Source organism: Carlito syrichta, unplaced genomic scaffold (assembly GCF_000164805.1).
Source record: "Carlito syrichta isolate Samal-C Ts95f unplaced genomic scaffold, Tarsius_syrichta-2.0.1 Scaffold313876, whole genome shotgun sequence".
In the NCBI taxonomy this organism is placed as follows: Eukaryota; Metazoa; Chordata; class Mammalia; order Primates; family Tarsiidae; genus Carlito; species Carlito syrichta.
The window spans coordinates 44,001-61,971 of NW_007257972.1; the positions used below are offsets into that span (position 1 = coordinate 44,001).

Genomic DNA, 17,971 nt, shown 5'->3' on the forward strand with positions numbered 1-17,971 from the left:
CTGGTCTTGAACTCCTGGGCTCAAGCAATTCTCCTACCTTAATAGGCCTTTAATAGGCTGTGTGGTTTAAGGACTGCTTATAATACTGCTTATATAGGACTGCTTATCTGAAAGTCAGCGAATTTAGCACCAATAGAATTTGTACTATGTTTAATATTTATAAAGCATTAACTGTGATTCTTAGTAACTTCTGTGTTCTGTCATTATGGTGGCCGAAGACACAATATTGGACACTTTGACTTATAATTACAGAAACATTGTTTCCTTATAATTATGGCCAAATACATGGATAATGTATTATTTTGTGTGTGTTTGTTGTAGAATATGCTGAATTTCTACATTGCAAAGGGAAGAAATTTACAGATTTTGATGAAGTTCGCCATGAGATTGAAGCGGAAACAGATCGAGTGACTGGAATGAATAAAGGCATTTCCTCCATTCCCATCAACTTACGAGTCTATTCCCCACGTGGTGAGTGAAATAATCAAACTCCACGTTGTTTTCTTCAGACATTTTTATGACAGTAACGAACATACATCATTTGTATAGAAGATACAAATGTGCTGTGTGTCATGGGTGGTGTTTGGATACTGCCATTAGTGGTGTGGGTCCAAGAGCTCTTAGGATATTTGTGGAGAGACAGGAGGAGAGGGCTTTTAAAAAAAAATCAAAATTGAGTTAGTCATCTAAGTACTTTTCTTTATTTTTATTATAAACGTGTAGAATGTGAGAGGGGTATGTATGAAAACTTCCTTTTTTTTTTTTTGAGTTGGATTCTCACTCCGTTGCCCAGACTGGAGTGCAGTGGCCGCTCCCGGCCACCGCAGCCTCGACCTGCTGGGCTCTGGCGATCCTTCCGCCTCAGCCTTCCGAGTAGCCGGAATTACAGGCATGCGCTACCATGCCCGGCTGATTTTTTTTTTTTTAAATTTATTGTAGAGATGAGGTCTCACTGCCCAGGCGGGTCTCGAACCTGCGGGCTCAGGCAATCCACTCACCTCAGCCTCCCAAAGCGTGGGATTACAGGCTGAGCCACCGAGCCTGGCTAAAACTTCCTTTTTAAAAGTATTTTTAGTCTTTGCAGAAATCTTAGCAGTACATGGTAGTATGGTTGAGTCTTCCCCTATTGAATTTCTCTGTGGCCCTGTATATTGCTATTTATTTTCTTCCTAAGGAAAAATCACAGGTGATTCATAGGTATATGCAATCCTCCCACCCCCCGCAGACTCTCAGCAGATATTTATAAGTTAGATAACCAATTCATGATATATAATGGGAAATAGCCTCTATTCTGACTCATGTCTTAGTGGGGCACATTTTCATTTCTTATCTTCTCCACAGCTTTGTTGCTTCTAAAACAGCATGAATGACATAAGCTCACTTATGATTTCCTAAATAACTTGATGCCAGCATTGTTTACACAGAGAAGTTTGGTTGGAGTCATATCTGTACAGCTGTTTCAGTCAACTGAGGGCATCACAGATAGCTAACAGCTTTCTACTAGGCCAAGTGGCTTGCTTTCTAGAAGTAACATGTGATGGTTTATAAGGGAAGGACAGATCTTACTGTAAGAATTGTTATACTATTTGAAGGCGATGTACAAGACTGGCAGATAGCATATGCATTTGTTGCTTGGTGTTTTAATTATATCCCCCTACTTACAGATATGGCAGCTCGCTGGGAAAACTGCTAGGCATGCAAATCAGTGCTTTTCAAATTATGTTCAAGTGATCATTTGGCATAGCACAGTCATATAAAAATAAAGAGAAGCTGGCAACACCATTTTGTTTTCTATGCTTTTTATTCTACACACTTGGGTTGGAGTCATTGAGATACACAATGTAGAAGGCTGCGCTGTGACAGACGATTCTGTATTGTTATCTTTTAGCCTTGAAGATATATGTAAGACTCCTTTATCCTTTCCACAGTGTTAAATCTGACCCTTATCGACCTACCTGGAATAACTAAAGTGCCCGTGGGAGATCAGCCTCCAGATATTGAGTATCAGATCAGAGACATGATCATGCAGTTCATCATGAGGGAGAACTGTCTGATTTTAGCTGTTACCCCAGCTAACACTGATCTTGCAAACTCAGATGCACTGAAGCTAGCTAAAGAAGTCGACCCTCAAGGTGAGTGTGTGGACGTTGAGAGCAGAGGGAATTAGCTTGAAATCTTGAGTTTTGGTATATTTAAAGGTAACAAATTATCATGACTTGATTTTATTATTAATAAAATTAGCCATTCTTAATGCTGTTAACTCTTTTGTACTTAAGATTCTGAAAGAAAAATAAATAGGGAATACAGTAAAAAACTATATTAATAAATGTAAGAATAACTGAGATCTAAGAAAAATAGACATTTCTAAGCCTCATGAACCATGTTCTTTAAAAAGCCAATAAAATAAACATCTGGTAAAGCAGAATTCAGACAGTCTACTAATTATTATAACAGTTACCTGAATATGTTCTCAATGGAGACTATTTCATGTTTTTTGTTTCCTTAAAATAGGAAGACTTTTTAATGCATGTAAGATATTATTTAGCTTATAACATTTGAGATAAGTATATATCCTAAAAGGAGGGATTTGTTTGTTATTGGCACTTCAAAATCCAGAAAAGTCACTTTCTTATGCTTATGCTTTAATTTTTTCTTTCTCTGAGCTGAGTAATGACAATTTATCTTCAGAAGCTCCAGTGATGGGCCTTAGTGTGTATCCATTTAAAGTAATCATGGAAGGGCACTTAGTGATGTGTCCTTTCTTTTTTTATTTTTTTGAGTTGGAGTCTCACTCTGTCGCCCAGACTGGAGTGCAGTGACCACTCCCGGCCACCGCAGCCTCGACCTGCTGGGCTCCGGCGATCCTTCCGCCTCAGCCTTCCAAGTAGCCGGAATTACAGGCATGCGCTACCACGCCCAGGGCTGATTTTTTGATTTTATTGTAGAGATGCTGTCTCGCTGCCCAGGCTGGTCTCAAACCCGCGGGCTCAGGCAATCCACTCACCTCAGCCTCCCAAAGGCGCGGGATTACAGGCTGAGCCACCGAGCCCGGCTGATGTGTCCTTTCAATATGGAGATGCATCTTCTTCAATTCTAGTAATTTTTCTTTCTTTGATAATTAATTGTTCCCATTTTATTTTTTCTCTTTATTTGTAATTCTTACTATTAGCATGTTAGAACTTCTGTTATCCATTCCTTTGTATTTTTGTTCCACTTTTTACAAGATTTACTCAACTTTATCTTCTACTCCTCTAATTAATTTTAAAAGTACCAAAAGCATTTTCTTATTCTTTTTTTTTATTCTGAGTTGGAATTTCACTCCGTCGCCCAGACTGGAGTGCAGTGGCCGCTCCTGGCCACTGCAGCCTCGACCTACTGGGTTCCTGTGATCCTTCCACCTCAGCCTTCCGTGTAGCCGGAATTACAGGCGTGTGCTACCACACCCGGCTGATTTTTGATTTATTGTAGAGATGAGGTCTTGCCAAGTTGCCCAGGCAAACTGGGTTGGCAAACCCGCGGGCTCAGGCAATCCACTCAGCCTCCCAAAGGCGCGGTTTTACAGGCTGAGCCACTGAGCCCGGCTGCATTTTCTTATTCTGTGCATATTATTTTTAAAAATAGCATCCTGCTCCTGGTTTCAGAAGTGCAATATCTTTTGTAAGGATTTTAATGAGAGCTTTTTGATGTTTTGCGTTTATAATCTACATTGCCTCTGAGTCCATTGTTTTCTGGTTGTTTGTTTTGTCTCTTTGCTGTTAGATTTTTTTTCCCAAATGTTTGTTGATCTTCATGTATGAGAGTGGAGCACTAAAAACTGGTTTATGGATATGAAATGGATTCATTGGCTAGTAGGCTTTTCCATGGGGTAATTGGGCTGAGACCAGGCCATTTTGTTAGGCTTCCTCAGCTGTTAGATTCTGTGAGTATTTTCTCTTGAGCTGGTCTGGTATATAAGCCTCATGTCTAGAGTTCACGGAGCCAAGAGTTGGTGGGGTGAAGGGTAGGGTGGGAGAAGGATAGTTACTATTCAGTATGTAGACTTTTAATTAAGCCCTCTGCTTTCTTGATGGCATTCCTGAAAGTCTTGTTGAGTCCAAAGTCCCTCTGGTTCAAACTCTTCAGCAAGTAAATCTTTAATACTCTGCTGAGGGGGAGTCAGGGTAGCTGTGTGGTTATGTTCCCCATTCCAGTGGGGAAAATGACCTGTAGATCTGACAGCATCCTGTGTGAGCCTTTGGCTCATTCTTCTACTTTCTGCTCCTCTTGACCCCTGGTCTTAGTTCTCCAATTCTTGAGCCTTTCCAGAATTTGGCAGTGGTGACTGGTTTGCTTTCTCTTGGCTTTCTGAGACAGGGACTTGGGACCAAACAGCTAGAGGCCCTAGGTGACTAGATGAGGATCAGGATGCCATTTCTAGTATCAGTGACTTGGAAGAGGCAACTGGGAGTTTTTTGGAGTCTTCTAGTAACAACGATACTAAACCATCCTTGTCCCCACAGACTTCTTGTCCCATAGGAGACCAGGCCATGGTTGTCTAATTGGGCAGAGATAATTTTCTCCCACCAGTGAATTCTAGTGAGTGCAGCACAGTCATGTTTCTGAAAAGTCCACACAGTCCACGTGGAGAAAGCAAACTCAGTTTCTCCCACTATACTCTCTCACAACATGCTTCTGACACCAGATGTATGATGATTTCTCCTCGCCAGCAAGCAAACAATCCATTCTTTTCAGCAGCAGACGTCAGTAGAGTGTCTTCCAATTTGGTTCAATTCTGACGCTATCTACCAGAAGGTAGTATCCGATCATACTGGTTGAGGGCTCAGTCCCACAAGGCCACCCCTAACTTCCAATGCCAATCACAAGCTCCAGATTGTTTTACCTGTACTTCTGACTGACCGGCTATGAATTGGAGCCACAATCTCTTCCTTGGGTTCTATTAACTTGCTAGAATGGCTCATGGAACTCGGGGAAACATTTACATTTACTGGTTTCTTATCAAGAATATTACAAAGGATATGGATGAAGAGATGCATTCTTGGAGCCATGTATGAGAAAGGGGAGTGTGGCCTCCATGCCCTTCCTGGTTCCCCTACCTCCAGGAACCCAATGTGTTCAGCTCCAAACCCAGTCTTTTGGGGGTTTTTATAGAAATGTCATTATGTAGGCGTGATTGATTAAGTCAGTGGCCACTTAAAAATCCTCTCCATCCCCTTCTGGAAGATCATGACTTGTTGTTTCAGTGACCAGCCCCCATCCTGAAGCTACCTGGGAGCTGCTAGCCATCAGTCAACTCATGGGCACACAAAAAGATACTTATCACTTTGAGGATTCCAGGGATTTTAGGAGTTTTATGCCAGGAAATGGGGATGAAAACCAAATGTATATTTCATAGTATCACAGTCCAGATGAAACTTCATGGATACCTCTTTCTTCTTACCACTTTCAAATCCACCACTTTGAAATGGGTTCTTTTCTCAGGTAAACTCTCTTCACGGCTGGACGGATGGCTGTAGTTGCTTCTGCCTTGTAGCTTCACACTTCACATATGGTAGAGCAAAGGCCAATTGCTTATTTGTATAAATTATAAATTTTATAAGAAATATAAGCGAAACTAAAATTGGCTAAGTAATATGTCCTGTAAAGCATCTGAAATTTATTCTTAAGACAGATTTAACATATTCATGCTCTATTTTACCCTGTTTGTACAGATAGGGAATATTAACGGACAGTGACTGTATCTCATTTTCCAAGCCTTTCTAAAGAAGATTCAGTTACAGCCTAAAATGATAACTCTCATGTGATTGCAGATTGTTAGGTGGGAGCAATTAGTGTTGGTGGAGAGTGTTTCACTGACAGTTTTTACCATATGTTGTTATAGCACAAGGAAAATGCAGCATTAATTTTCACTCATAGATGTCATTTTATGGCACAAATCGGCCTCCATCAAACTAAATGAGATTTTTTTTCCTTCTCTTATAGGCCTGCTTTGTTTATAAGCTCATTTTTTTGTCACAGAAATTTCCACGTGTATGTTCGTGAACTTACCTGAAAAGTACCTCGTTTCTTGTGAATCATTAGAACTGCTACTCTATCATAGATTAGACCTTTCTCATCAAAATTTTCTGTAGCCTAAAAATATCCTATTTTTTGGTGTAGTAGTCTTGAGAACAGATTTTTGAATGTTTTCATAGGATACTTTGGTAGTGGCCCCTGGTGATCCACTTAAAAATATGCAGCACCAGGTTGTGCCACCTTCTTTTCTGCTAATTCCTAAATGTGATTGTTAAGAAAAGGCCAATCCACTGCTTGTTGGTCTCTCTCTCTCTTTTTTTTTTTTCAACTTAATGCCCAGTGTGATAGTACTTCAACTCTTATTAAGTATGATTCTTAAGTTAGTTACTAAACATTTCTTGCTAACCTTAGGTGTATTTGTTTTTGCATTCCAGTTTTAACTTTCAAACTTGAAAACCCTGAACACTATCTGAACAGTATGCATGGTGATCTATCCTGAGACTTTAGCTGGTCCTGAAGAATCACTGATTTCTAATTTCATTTCATTGTGGTTGGAGAACATACTTTGTATCATTTTAATCCTTTAAAACTTATTAAGATTTACTTTATGGGCTAAAATGTGATATATTCATGTGAAGAATATTCCATGTGAATTTGAGGAAAATGTGTACTGCTGTTGTTCTATAGATGTTTGTTAGGTCTGCTTGTTTATAGTCTTGTTCAGATCTCTTTCCTTGCTGATCTTCTGTCTGGTTATTCCATCTATTATTAAAAATGAGATATTGAAGTCTTCACTTATTATTGATGAATTGTCTATTTCTCCCTTCAATTGTGTCGGTTTTTGCTTTATGTATTTTGGGGCTCTGTTTTTAGATGCACTTGTATTTACAATTGTTATGTCTTCTTGATGGATTGACCTTTTTATCATTATAAAATGTCCTTCTTCATCTCTTTTTGTATTAAAGTTTTTGTCTTTTTGATAGTATTTCATCTGATATTAGTGTAGCCACTCCAGCTCTCATTTGATTACTGTCTGCTTGGTATATTCTCTTTCATCTTTTACTTTCAACCTTTTTGAGTCTTTGAATATAAAATGTGTCTCTTGTAGTCAGCATATAATTGGATCATGTGTTTGTTTTTTAAATCTGTTCTGTCAGTATCTGCCTTTTGATTGGAGTATTTAATTTCTTTATACTTAATGTAATTACTATAAGATAGAATTTATGTCTGCTATTCAGCCATTTGTTTTGTGTATGTCTCATGTCTTTTTGTGTCTCTATTTTGGTCTCACTCTCTTATTTTGTGCCAAATATCTATTTTCTAGTCTATCATTTTAATTCCCTTGTCATTTAATTCACTATTTTTGAAGTTATTTTCTTAGCGGTTACCCTAAGATTGCAATTAATATCTTAATTTGTAACAATCCAGTTTGAACCAATACCAACTTAATTTCAATATTACACAAAATTTGGCTCCTGTTTGGCTCCACTTTCTCCCCTTTCTATGTGCTGTTAATATTATACAAATTATATCTTTATACATTACATGCTCATCAACACAGATATTTAATTATTGCTTTAGGAAGATGTCTTTTAAATCATATGAGAAAAGAGAGTTACAAACAAACAGAAATACATTTATATTGTCTATTATGTTTATATTACCTTTACCAGTGGTCTTTAGTTCTTTGTGCGGATTTGAGTTACTGTCTAGCACCCGCTCATTTCTGCCTGGAGATCTCTCATTAGTATTTCTTGTAGGGAAGGTCTGCTAGAATGAGATTCTCTTAGTTTCATTTACTTAGAATGTCTTAATTTCTCAATATGTTTTGAAGGAGAATTTTTCTTTTTTTGCCCAGGTGGGTTTTGAACCCGCGGGGTCAGGCAATCCACTCACCTCAGCCTCCCAAAGGCGCGGGATTACAGGCTGAGCCACCGAGCCCGGCTTGAAGGAGAATTTTTCATCTGAAGTTGTTTTTTTCATCACTTTGAGTATGTCATCTTACAGCCTTCTGGCCTCCAGTGGTCAACAGCCAGCTGTTAATCTCGTTGAGGATCCCTTGAACATGATGAGTTTCTTCTCTCTTGCTGCTTTCAAAATTCTCTGTTTTTGTCTTTTTAAAAAAATTTTTGTATTTTAAAGATGTGGGGTACAATTCAGATTGAGGTATACAAGTGGCCATCATACAGGTGAAGTTTGGGCCTCTTTTTGGACCTCACTTCACCTGGTTTGAGATTAGGTACCCTTATTGATGTTGTGTGCCCTCTTCCCTCCCCTGGCAGCGTCCCACTACTGCCAATCCCTTTCTTATTGTATTATGGTAAATGTTCAGGGTCCACTTGTGAGTGAGAACATGTGGTACTCAGTTCTTTGTTTCTGTGATAGATCCCTGCATATGATAGAGTCTAAACCCATCCAAGTTGCTGTGAAGTTCATAATTTTGTTTTTTCTTTGTGGCTGCATAATAGCCCATCATGTGTATGTACCACATTTTTTTAATCCAGTCCAGTTTTGATGGGCAGCATGGTTGGTTCCATGTTTTTGCTATTGTGAATAGTGCTGCAATAAACAGGCATGTGCAGGTGTCTTTTTTGTAGAGTGATTTAAGTTCCTCCGGGTATATTCTCAGAAGAGGGATTGCTGGGTCATATGGAAGGTCAATTTCTAGCTCTTTTAGAAATCACCACACTGTTTTCCATAGAGGCTGAACTAGTTTGCATTCCTACCAACAGTGTAAAAGCGTTCCCTTTTCTCTACATTCTTGCCAGCATCTGTTGTTTTTTGTTTTATTAATGATGGCCTTTCTTACTGGGGTTAGGTGGTATCTCAATGTGGTTTTAATTTGCATTTCTCTGATGATTAGTGAGGCTGAGCATTTTTGCATGTGCCTGTTGGGTGCCTGCATGTCTTCTTTTGAGAAGTGTCTTTTCAAGTCTTTTGTCCACTTTTTAATAGGGCTATTTGTTTTTTGCCTTTTGGCATGTTTGAGTTTCTTATAGATCCTGATGTTAGGCCTTTGACAGATATGCAGTTGGCAAATATTTTTTCCCATTCTGTGGACTGTCTCTCCACTGTCTTGATGGTTTCCTTTGCTTTGCAGAAGCCTTTTGGTTTGATGAGGTCCCACTTGTCAATCTTATCTCTTATGGCACAGGCTTTAGGGGTTTTGATCAGAAATTGGTTGGCTATTCCAATTTCCATAAGGGTGTCTCTAAGATTCTTAACGTTTGAGATTTTGTGTTTAGGTCTTTGATCCATTTGGAGTTGATTTTTGTGTATGGTGATGGGTAGGGGTCCTGTTTCATTCTTCTGCACGTGGTCAGCCAGTTTTCCCAGCACCATTTACTGAACAGGTTCTTCTCTCTCCAGTGGTTGTTAATGGAGGCTTTGTCAAAGATGAGTTGGTTGAGAAATTGAGGCTTTGCTTCTGGAATCTCTATCCTGTTCCATTGGTCTACATGCCTGTTCTTTTACCAATACCAGGTTGTTTTGATTATTGTAGCCTTACAATAAAGTTTAAAGTCTGGAAGTGTGATACCTCCTGCTTTGTTTCTTTTGATATGGATTGTTTTGGCTATTTGTGGCTGTTTATGTTTCCATATGAATTTCTGTATTGTTTCTAAATCTGAGAAGAATGATATTGGTAATTTAATGGGCATAGTGTTCTCTGTAGATTGCCTTTGGTAGGATGGACATCTTAACAATGTTGATTCTTGCAATTCATGAGCATGGAATATTTTCTCCATTTGTTTGTATCATCTTTGACATCTTCGAGCAGTGTTTTGTAGTTTTCATTGTAAAAGTCTTTCACTTCTCTGGTTAGGAAGATGCCGAGGTATTTCATTTTGTGTGAATGTTGCTATTGTGAATGGGATTGTGCTTTTTATTTGTTTCTCTGCCTGTTTGTTTTTGGTGTATAATAATGTGACTGTCGTTTGCACATTTATTTTATACCCAAAGACTTTGCCAAAGTCCTTTATCAGTACAAAGAGGTTTTTGATAGACTCTCTTGAATTTTCGAGGTATGGGATCATATCACCAGCAAAGAGGGATAACTTGACTTCTTTACCTGTTTGGATATCCCTGCTTTCCTTCTCTTATCTGCACTAGCTAGGACTTCCAACACAATGTTGAACCAGAGGTGTGAGAATGGGCAGCCTTGTCTTGTTCTGGTTTTCAGGGGAAATGCTTCCAATTTCTGTCCATTTATCAATATGTTGGCTGTGGGTTTATCATAGATGGCATTTACTGTTTTGAGGTATGTTCCCTCTATGCCTAGGTGTTCAAGGATTTCTGTCAAGAAGGGATGCTGGATTTTATCAAAAACTTTTTCTGCATCTAATGATATAATCACGTAGTTTTTGTTTTTACATCTGTTGATGTATTTATATTTTTGGTCTTGCAGATGTTGAACCAGCCCTGCATCTTGGGGATGAAGCCTACTTGGTCATGGTGGATGATTTCTGAGATGTGTTGTTGGATTCAATTTGCTAGAATCTTATTGAATAATTTTGCATCTATGTTCATCAGGGATATTGGCCTGTAGTTCACTTTCTTAGTTGGATCTTTACTCAGTTTGGGTATCAGTGTGATGTTATCTAACACAAAATGATTTTGGGAGCATTCTATCTTTCTCGATTGCCTAGGATACTTTCAATAGGATTGCTATTAGCTCCTTCTTGTATGCTTTGTAGAATTTTGCTGGAAATCTGTCTTGTCCAGGGCTTTTTTTTTGTAGGTAGTTTTCGTATGACAGAATCAATTTCCTGGATTGTTATTGGTCTATTTAGGATCTCAATTTCTTCTTGTTTCAAAATTGAGAAGTTATATGATGTCAGAAAGTCCTCCATTTCCTTTAAGTTATCAAATTTGTTTCCATACAGGTGTGCATAGTAATCTATGATAATTGTTTGTATTTCTTCGGGGTCAGTTGTGATTTGATCTTTTGTGTTTCTGATTGTGTTTATTTGGAGTTTTTCTCTTTTTTTCTTGGTCATTCTGGCTAGGGATCCATCAATCTAGTTTATCCTTTCAAAGAAAGCTTCTTGTTTCATAGATTTTTTTCCCTATGGTTTTTTTTGTTTTGTTTTGTTTTGAGTTGGAGTCTCACTCTGTCACTCAGACTGGAATGCAGTGGCCGCTCCTGGCCACCGCAGCCTCGACCTGCTGGGCTCCGGCGATCCTTCTGCTTCAGCCTTCCAAGTAGCTGGAACTACAGGCGCATGCTACCACGCCCGGCTAGTTTTTTGATTTATTGTAGAGATGAGGTCTCGCCAAGTTGCCCAGGTGGGTCTCGAACCCGCGGGCTCAGGCAATCCACTCATCTCAGCCTCCCAAAGCACGGGATTACAGGCTGAGCCACCGAGCCCGGCTATTTTTTGTCTTCTATATCTCATATTTGGCCTTTTACTTTGGTGATCCGGAGAAGTAGGGTTTTGGTGGTCTTGCCTTTCCAGGTGCCTTAGGTGATTTGCTAGGCTGTTAACTTGTTCTCTTTCTATTCTTTTGATGTGTATTTGTAGAGTTATAAATTCCCCTCTCAGTACTAATTTCATGGCCTCTCAGAGGTTTTGGTAAGATGTTTCTCCCTTTTCATTTGTTTCCAGAAATCTTGTAATTTTTGTTTTGACTTCTGTGTTGTCCCAGAAGTTGTTCAGCATCATGCTGTTTAGTGTCCATGTCTTTATGATTTTGGGGGGAATTTTGTGGATGTTGATATTTATTTTTATTTCACTGTGTCCTGAGAAGGTACAGTATTTCGATCTTGTGAAATTTGTTTATGCTTGATTTATGGCTGAGGATGTGGTCGATCTTGGAGTACATTCCATATGGTAATAAGTAGAATGTGTATTCTGTGGTTATTGTGTGGAGTGTTCTGTAGGTATCTACTAAGCCCATTTGGTCAAGCATCAAGTTGAGGTTCCAAGATCTCTTTGTTGATTTTTTGCCTTGATGATCAATCTAGGGTTGTTAGTGGGGTGTTTAAGTTTCCAGCTATGATGTATTAAGTCAATTTTTTTTTAGTTTATTTAGTAGCTGCTTTATAAAAGCTGGTGCTCCTGTATTGGGTACCTATATATTTAGGATAGATATTGATTATTGATGGATTGAACCTTTTATCATTATGTAGTGTCCTTCCTTATCTTTTAAAATTTTTGATAGCTTAAAGGTTGTTTCATCTGACATTAAGATCATGACGTGCCTTCTTCTGTGGTCTATTCACCTGGAAATTTGTTTTCTATCCACTAACTTTGAGTGTATGGGCATCCTTCACAGTGAGATGAGTTTCCTGGAGACAGCAGATTGCTGGGTCATGTCGTTTTATCCAGTAATGTCTTTTCATTGGTACATTTAGTCCATTCACATTCAGGCTGATTGTTGAAATATGAGAGTTTGTCCCTCTCATAATGATCTTAGAAGGCTATTTTGTTTTGTTTACCTTTTGTGTTCATATATGTGTATGTTTTCATTTTTATGGGTATGTTGTGTGTTCTGCTGCCTCTGTGTTTGTTTGTGATCTTGTGAAGTTTATGATCTTTCTTTCGTTTCTTTTTTCTTCTGTGCATAGCACCTTTCCAAATGTCTCCTGGAGAGCTGGTCTCAAAGCAGCATATTCTCTTAGGGATTGAATACCTGGGAAGGATTTTAATTCTCCCTCATTGATGAAACTTAGCCCGGCTGGCTAGGAAATTCTTGGTTGAAATTGTTTATCTCTGAGAACATCAGAGATTGGGGTCCAATTCCTTCTAGCCTGTAGTGCTTCTGCAGATGAGTTTGCAGTAGTTCTGACTGGTCTCCCCTGGTAAGTAGTCTGACATTTTTTTCTTGCTGCCTTTAGGAATTTTTATTTTATACCCACTTTGTGTAGGCAAATTACTGTGTCTAGGGGTTAGGCTTCTCTAAGATGTCTTGTTGGAGTTCTGGAATTTCTTGTGCTTGTATAGTCATTTCTCTGGCCAGATGAGGGAAGTTTTTTTTGAATGACCTCATGGAATGTTTGTTCCAAGGTATTTTCTGTTTCTCTTTCCATTTCAGGTATTCTGATCAGACATAGATTTGGTTTCTTGATAAAATTGAACATCTCTTGGAGAGTTTCTTCTTCCTTCTTAAGTTTTTTTTTTCTATATTTTTAATGGATTGGGTTAATTCCATATTTTGGTTCCAGCTCTGAGATTCTTTCTTCTGCTTGGTCAATTCTGCTTCCTATGCTTGTCAGGTCATCATTTATTTCTTGGATGGAGTTCTTTTATTTCTGTTTCTAAGTACACTTTCTTGAGTTTGTCCAGCAAATTTCATTTAGTTTTAGCCCTTGCATGTCTTGATTTTCATTCATTTCAGCCAATGATTCTCTGATCTCTGTAAGTACCTTCTGAGTACTGTTCTTGGAGATAGTCATTGTTCATGCCCCAGTAGCTGTTCTTTCTAGCACTGACTCTTTGCTGGGACTCTGGTTACTAGCTGTACTTCCTTGGTTTTTCTTCACTTGTAGCAGTTCTATCTTTCTCTTTAATTCCGTTGCTCAGTTGAAAATGGAGAAGCAGTCATTACTGATATTTGCTCTACCTTTTGTCCTTCCTTGGGCTGGGACTCTGGGTTTGTTCAATTATGAAGTAGGGCTGGGGATGGGGCGTTGTGCTGTCTCTTTGCAATTTTGTGCATTTACTAGGGGCTGAGAGGGGCTGCAAGGATTCAGAACCTATTGGCAGGTCATAATATTTGCTATCTGGTGAATGGGACAGCTGGGGTTTGCACTCCCTCTATGTACAATATGACCTTATAGTGGGTGTGTTTGCATAGCCCCTGAGTCCGAGACAGGGTATAAGAGGGAAAAGAAAGAGGACAAGGAGGGGAAAAAGAGAAAGGAGGAGAAAGGAGAAGTAGAAAGAAAAATAGAAAAAGAAGCCAGGCTTGGTGGCTCAGCCTGTAATCCCGTGCCTTTGGGAAGCTGAGGTGAGTGGATTGCCTGAGCCTGCGGGTTCGAGACCCACCTGGGCAACTTGGCGAGACCTCATCTCTACAATAAATCAAAAAATTAGCCAGGCGTGGTAACGCTTGCCTGTAGTTCCAGTTACTTGAAAGGCTGAGGTGGAAGGATCACTGAAGCCCAGCAGGTTGAGGCTGCGGTGGCCGGGAGCGTGCCACTGCCCTCCAGCCTGGGCAATAGAGTGAGACTCCAACTCAAAAAAGAAAAATAGAAAAAGAAAAAAGTGAAAAACAGACCAAAAAAAAAAAAAAAACCAAAAAAAAAAACCCCAAACAAAACAGAGAAAGAACGAAGAAAGAGAAATAGAGAAGGATAGAAAAGAGAAGGCCAATCAACAAACAAAGCAACCAAATGAGATAATCAAACAAACCAATACTGCCATCAGTCTCCTTGGTCAGTTTCGCTGTCTGTCTATCACCCAGCAGCTAGCTCAGGTTGGAGGGTGGATCGTCTGGGGTTCCACATCTGCTGTTGCCCACCAGGGCTTGTGCACTGGGAGCAATGTTCTCTGAAGTCTCAGAGAGCATCTCCAGAGCAATGCAAAGATCAGTGCCTGATCTCAAGATGCAGTTCTGTTGTTCTGCAGAGGTCACCCCGGAGCACTTCTCTGCCCAGGCGTTAGGAGTCTGCTCAGTTTCTCTGCCCAGAGCTATTGCTCCCTTTCCATTGCTCTGGATCTTGGGACCTGGTGGCAAGGCTCTGGAGCCCTGTCCTGATTTGGGGTGGACTCTCCCCACTGCTTCCGTGGGAGTCTGCCTCAGGCTCTCTCCCTGTGTTCCCTCCCCGCACTCACTGTCAGTGTCCTACTCACTCTGGCAGATTTTTCTTGGAAAAGCTCCCAAATTGTCTGCTGTTGGGTCTCCCACTCCAATTGCAAGCTTCTGTGTTTGGTCCAGTGTGGGTATGGGGCATCTGTCTGGGCATCTGTCTCCCTGGTATCCTGTAGTTGGAGTATATTCTCTTGGCAAACCATGGTCGATTTCAGAGGGGTGCAGAGATCGCCCGTTGGTCTCAGAGTGCAGGCACCTCAGAACTGGGCAAGATAAAGCAGGTCTCTGCCCAGTCCTGGGACAGAGAAAATGGCAGTGGTCCGTGTTTCTTTTCCTTCCATGCAGCTCAGCTCCAGAATTCCTCCTCATGCTTTTTCCACAGTCCTTGCTGCCTGTGCCTGGCATGTTGCTGCAGGTGGTGGTGTGGGCCAGGTGCCAGCTGATCTCTCCTGCCTTTTCCTGAGAGTTGTCCTGCGGATGGTGGATCTTTCTGCATACAGCAGGTGCCAAATTCAGAGCAGCAGCAAATTGTAGCCATTTCTACAGGGGTCCCCTGGCCTTGGTCTCGTTTCTCCCCTCAGTTGGACATTCACTCACCCACTTGGCACACACACACAGACACAGATTAGTTTTTTTGTGCACTCACCCATAAAGAGACTCTCATACTCTGGCCGGTTCCAAGGCCATCTTGCCCCCCTCCTGTTTTTTGTCTTTTGATAGTTTGGTTATGATGTGGTAGGTGTGGGTCTTGCTGAGTTTCTTTTACTTGAAGTTTGTTGAGCTTCTTAGATGTGTAGATTAATGTTTTTACCAACTTTGGGAAATTTTTAGCCATTATTTCTTCAAATAATATTTGAAGAAATTAGCCGGGTGTGGTAGCGCACGCCTGTAGTTCTGGCTACTTGGAAGGCTGAGGCGGAAGGATTGCCGGAGCCCAGCAGGTGGGGGCTGCAGTGGCCAGGAGCGGCCACTGCACTCTAGTCTGGGTGACAGAGTGAGACTCTGACTCAAAAAAATATATTAAAAAAATAAATAAATAAAATAATGATATAAAGCCTTTGTCTAGTAATCTCAATTTACACAATTTTCAAAGGCCTTTGTGGCCTTCTCATTCCCAAGCTTTCCCTTTTAAGTTTTTTGGTCAGCTTCTTCTTTTTTTTTTTTTTCCCTACCAATTGTAATTGCTGTCAGAGGAAGTTGCGATGTTAAATAACTATCACTGATTGTTTTTGACAAATATTTCCTGGGGAAAAGGGCTGTGCACACTAAGTAAGCTCTGAGTCGAGTCAAGTAAAACAGAAAGCCCCATGAAAGGCAGTTTTTAGGGAACTACTAGACAGGTTAAATAATTACAGTTCTCTGAAAATGGTATTTTTGGTATTCTCCAACCCCATTCCATTCCCTCCAGGGGTTGCTAGGTTGCTGATTTTCAGCATGATTATGGGTTTTTAGTTTTCAAGGCTATTAGAGTTGAGGAGAGGAAGATGGAAATATGGAAATTTCAAACATCACACAGCTTATTGTTCTTGCTGAAATTCAGCTGTTTTTCTTGAATAAACACCCTTTAGATTGTTGCAGACCTTGGTTAACTTTCAGAGTTCTGAAAAAGTTGATTTTGACAATTTTGCCTATGTTCTTTCTTGTTATCTTTGTGGAGAAGTAACCTTTTTAGAGGTTCTTATTCTAGCACTCTCACTGATACTTCTCATTCTGATCTTATACAACTGTAATGACCAGAAGCTTTTAAAATAAAAGTCATTTGAATTGGGATGGAGAGGGCAATCGTGTTGTCACATCTGTTACTCTGTTGGTCTTCAGGTTGATTTGTCTGACTGTACAAGTAAGTGCCTGTTCTCACCACTCATTTCACATTTTTTTCCTGAAGTTTTGCCCTTGGCTACAGAGGATGACCTATTTAGATAATAGAGGACTGTTTTTTATTCAAGGTTATCTGAATTGGAATCCTATTCATGAAGGTACACTACTTTTACTAAATTAAGCTTATTTGAGACAGAACATTTTCACCTAAGCAGAGTTGGGTACATTTTAATACATATTTAAGAAGAAAATTCATATTGAAGAGGTATTTATAAATTATTTGCATAATGACATTCAAAATGAAAGCTTCTATAAAATAAATATTACTGCATTACTGTGATATATTTATATCTGTTATATATCAAATAAGTTTCATGATGAAATTAGTCTTTCAGAATATATAGAATATCACTTTTTTGTGCATCATTTGTGAAAAAGGTTTTTACTGAAAGAGAACTTTTAGTAAATTTCAAGGCAAATGGCTAAATTATTTGAAATGTCAAACTCCTAATTATCACAATTATATAATATTTTGCATCTATTTTTCTCCATGTAGTGATCTTAGCTTTTCAAAGTGCTTTTGCATACTTTGGCTTTAATCTCACCAGAATACTGTAGTTGGTGGGGTGAGGTCCTGTTTGGACTGGGGAAGATTACCTGGGCGATGTTCCCCAGGGGCTGAGTAGCACACCTGCAGCCACAGTGTCGTTGTGACAACCTCTACCTCTTCCTCTTCATCAGACCACTTCTCTACCAATTGCCTAATTAAGTGATGCAGACCAAGGCACAGGGCTTAGAAGCAGGTCCGTTGCTTCCCTGCTGGATATCCTTGGGCAAGTTATTTAACTTCTCTGAACCTTATTATCTCATCTCTAAAATGAAATGAAATTATAATAAACCTTATCTCAAAATGTTGCTATAATTAAATAAGTTATTATAAAATAATAATTAAAATTTAAGAGAGCTCATGTTCTAACTGGCTAGCCAAATGCTAGCAGTTATTTTCCTCTTGAAAAGGTTTAGCAAGATTTGATTAGGCTTTATTATTTTACTTGTTGTATGCAATTTTTTATAGTTTAATAAACTTTAAAAAAAAAAAATTCTGAGCTGGGGTCAGTGGCTCAGCCTGTAATCCCACGCCTTTGGGAGGCTGAGGTGAGTGGATTGCCTGAGCCCGCGGGTTCGAGACTTGCCTGGGCAACTTGGTGAGACCTCATCTCTACAATAAATCAAAAAATCAGCCGGGCGTGGTAGCGCGCGCCTGTCATTCCAGCTACTTGGAAGGCTGAGGCGGAAGGATTGCTGGAGCCCAGCAGGTCGAGGCTGCGATGGCTGGGAGCAGCCACTGCACTCCAGCCTGGCAACAGAGTGAGACTCCAACTCAAAA

General features: G+C 39.8%; 1 protein-coding gene across 1 annotated transcript in view; it reads left to right on the top strand.

Moving 5' to 3' along the window:
- The first annotated feature begins 325 nt into the window (after positions 1-325).
- Positions 326-17,971, top strand: part of DNM3 (dynamin 3) — a 440,346-nt gene continuing 422,700 nt past the window's right edge. Inside the window, exons 1-2 of the mRNA XM_021718845.1 lie at positions 326-471; positions 1,929-2,132. Coding sequence (XP_021574520.1) covers positions 417-471; positions 1,929-2,132 — 259 coding nt within the window. The 5' untranslated portion in view covers positions 326-416. The remainder of the gene's footprint in view (positions 472-1,928; positions 2,133-17,971) is intronic.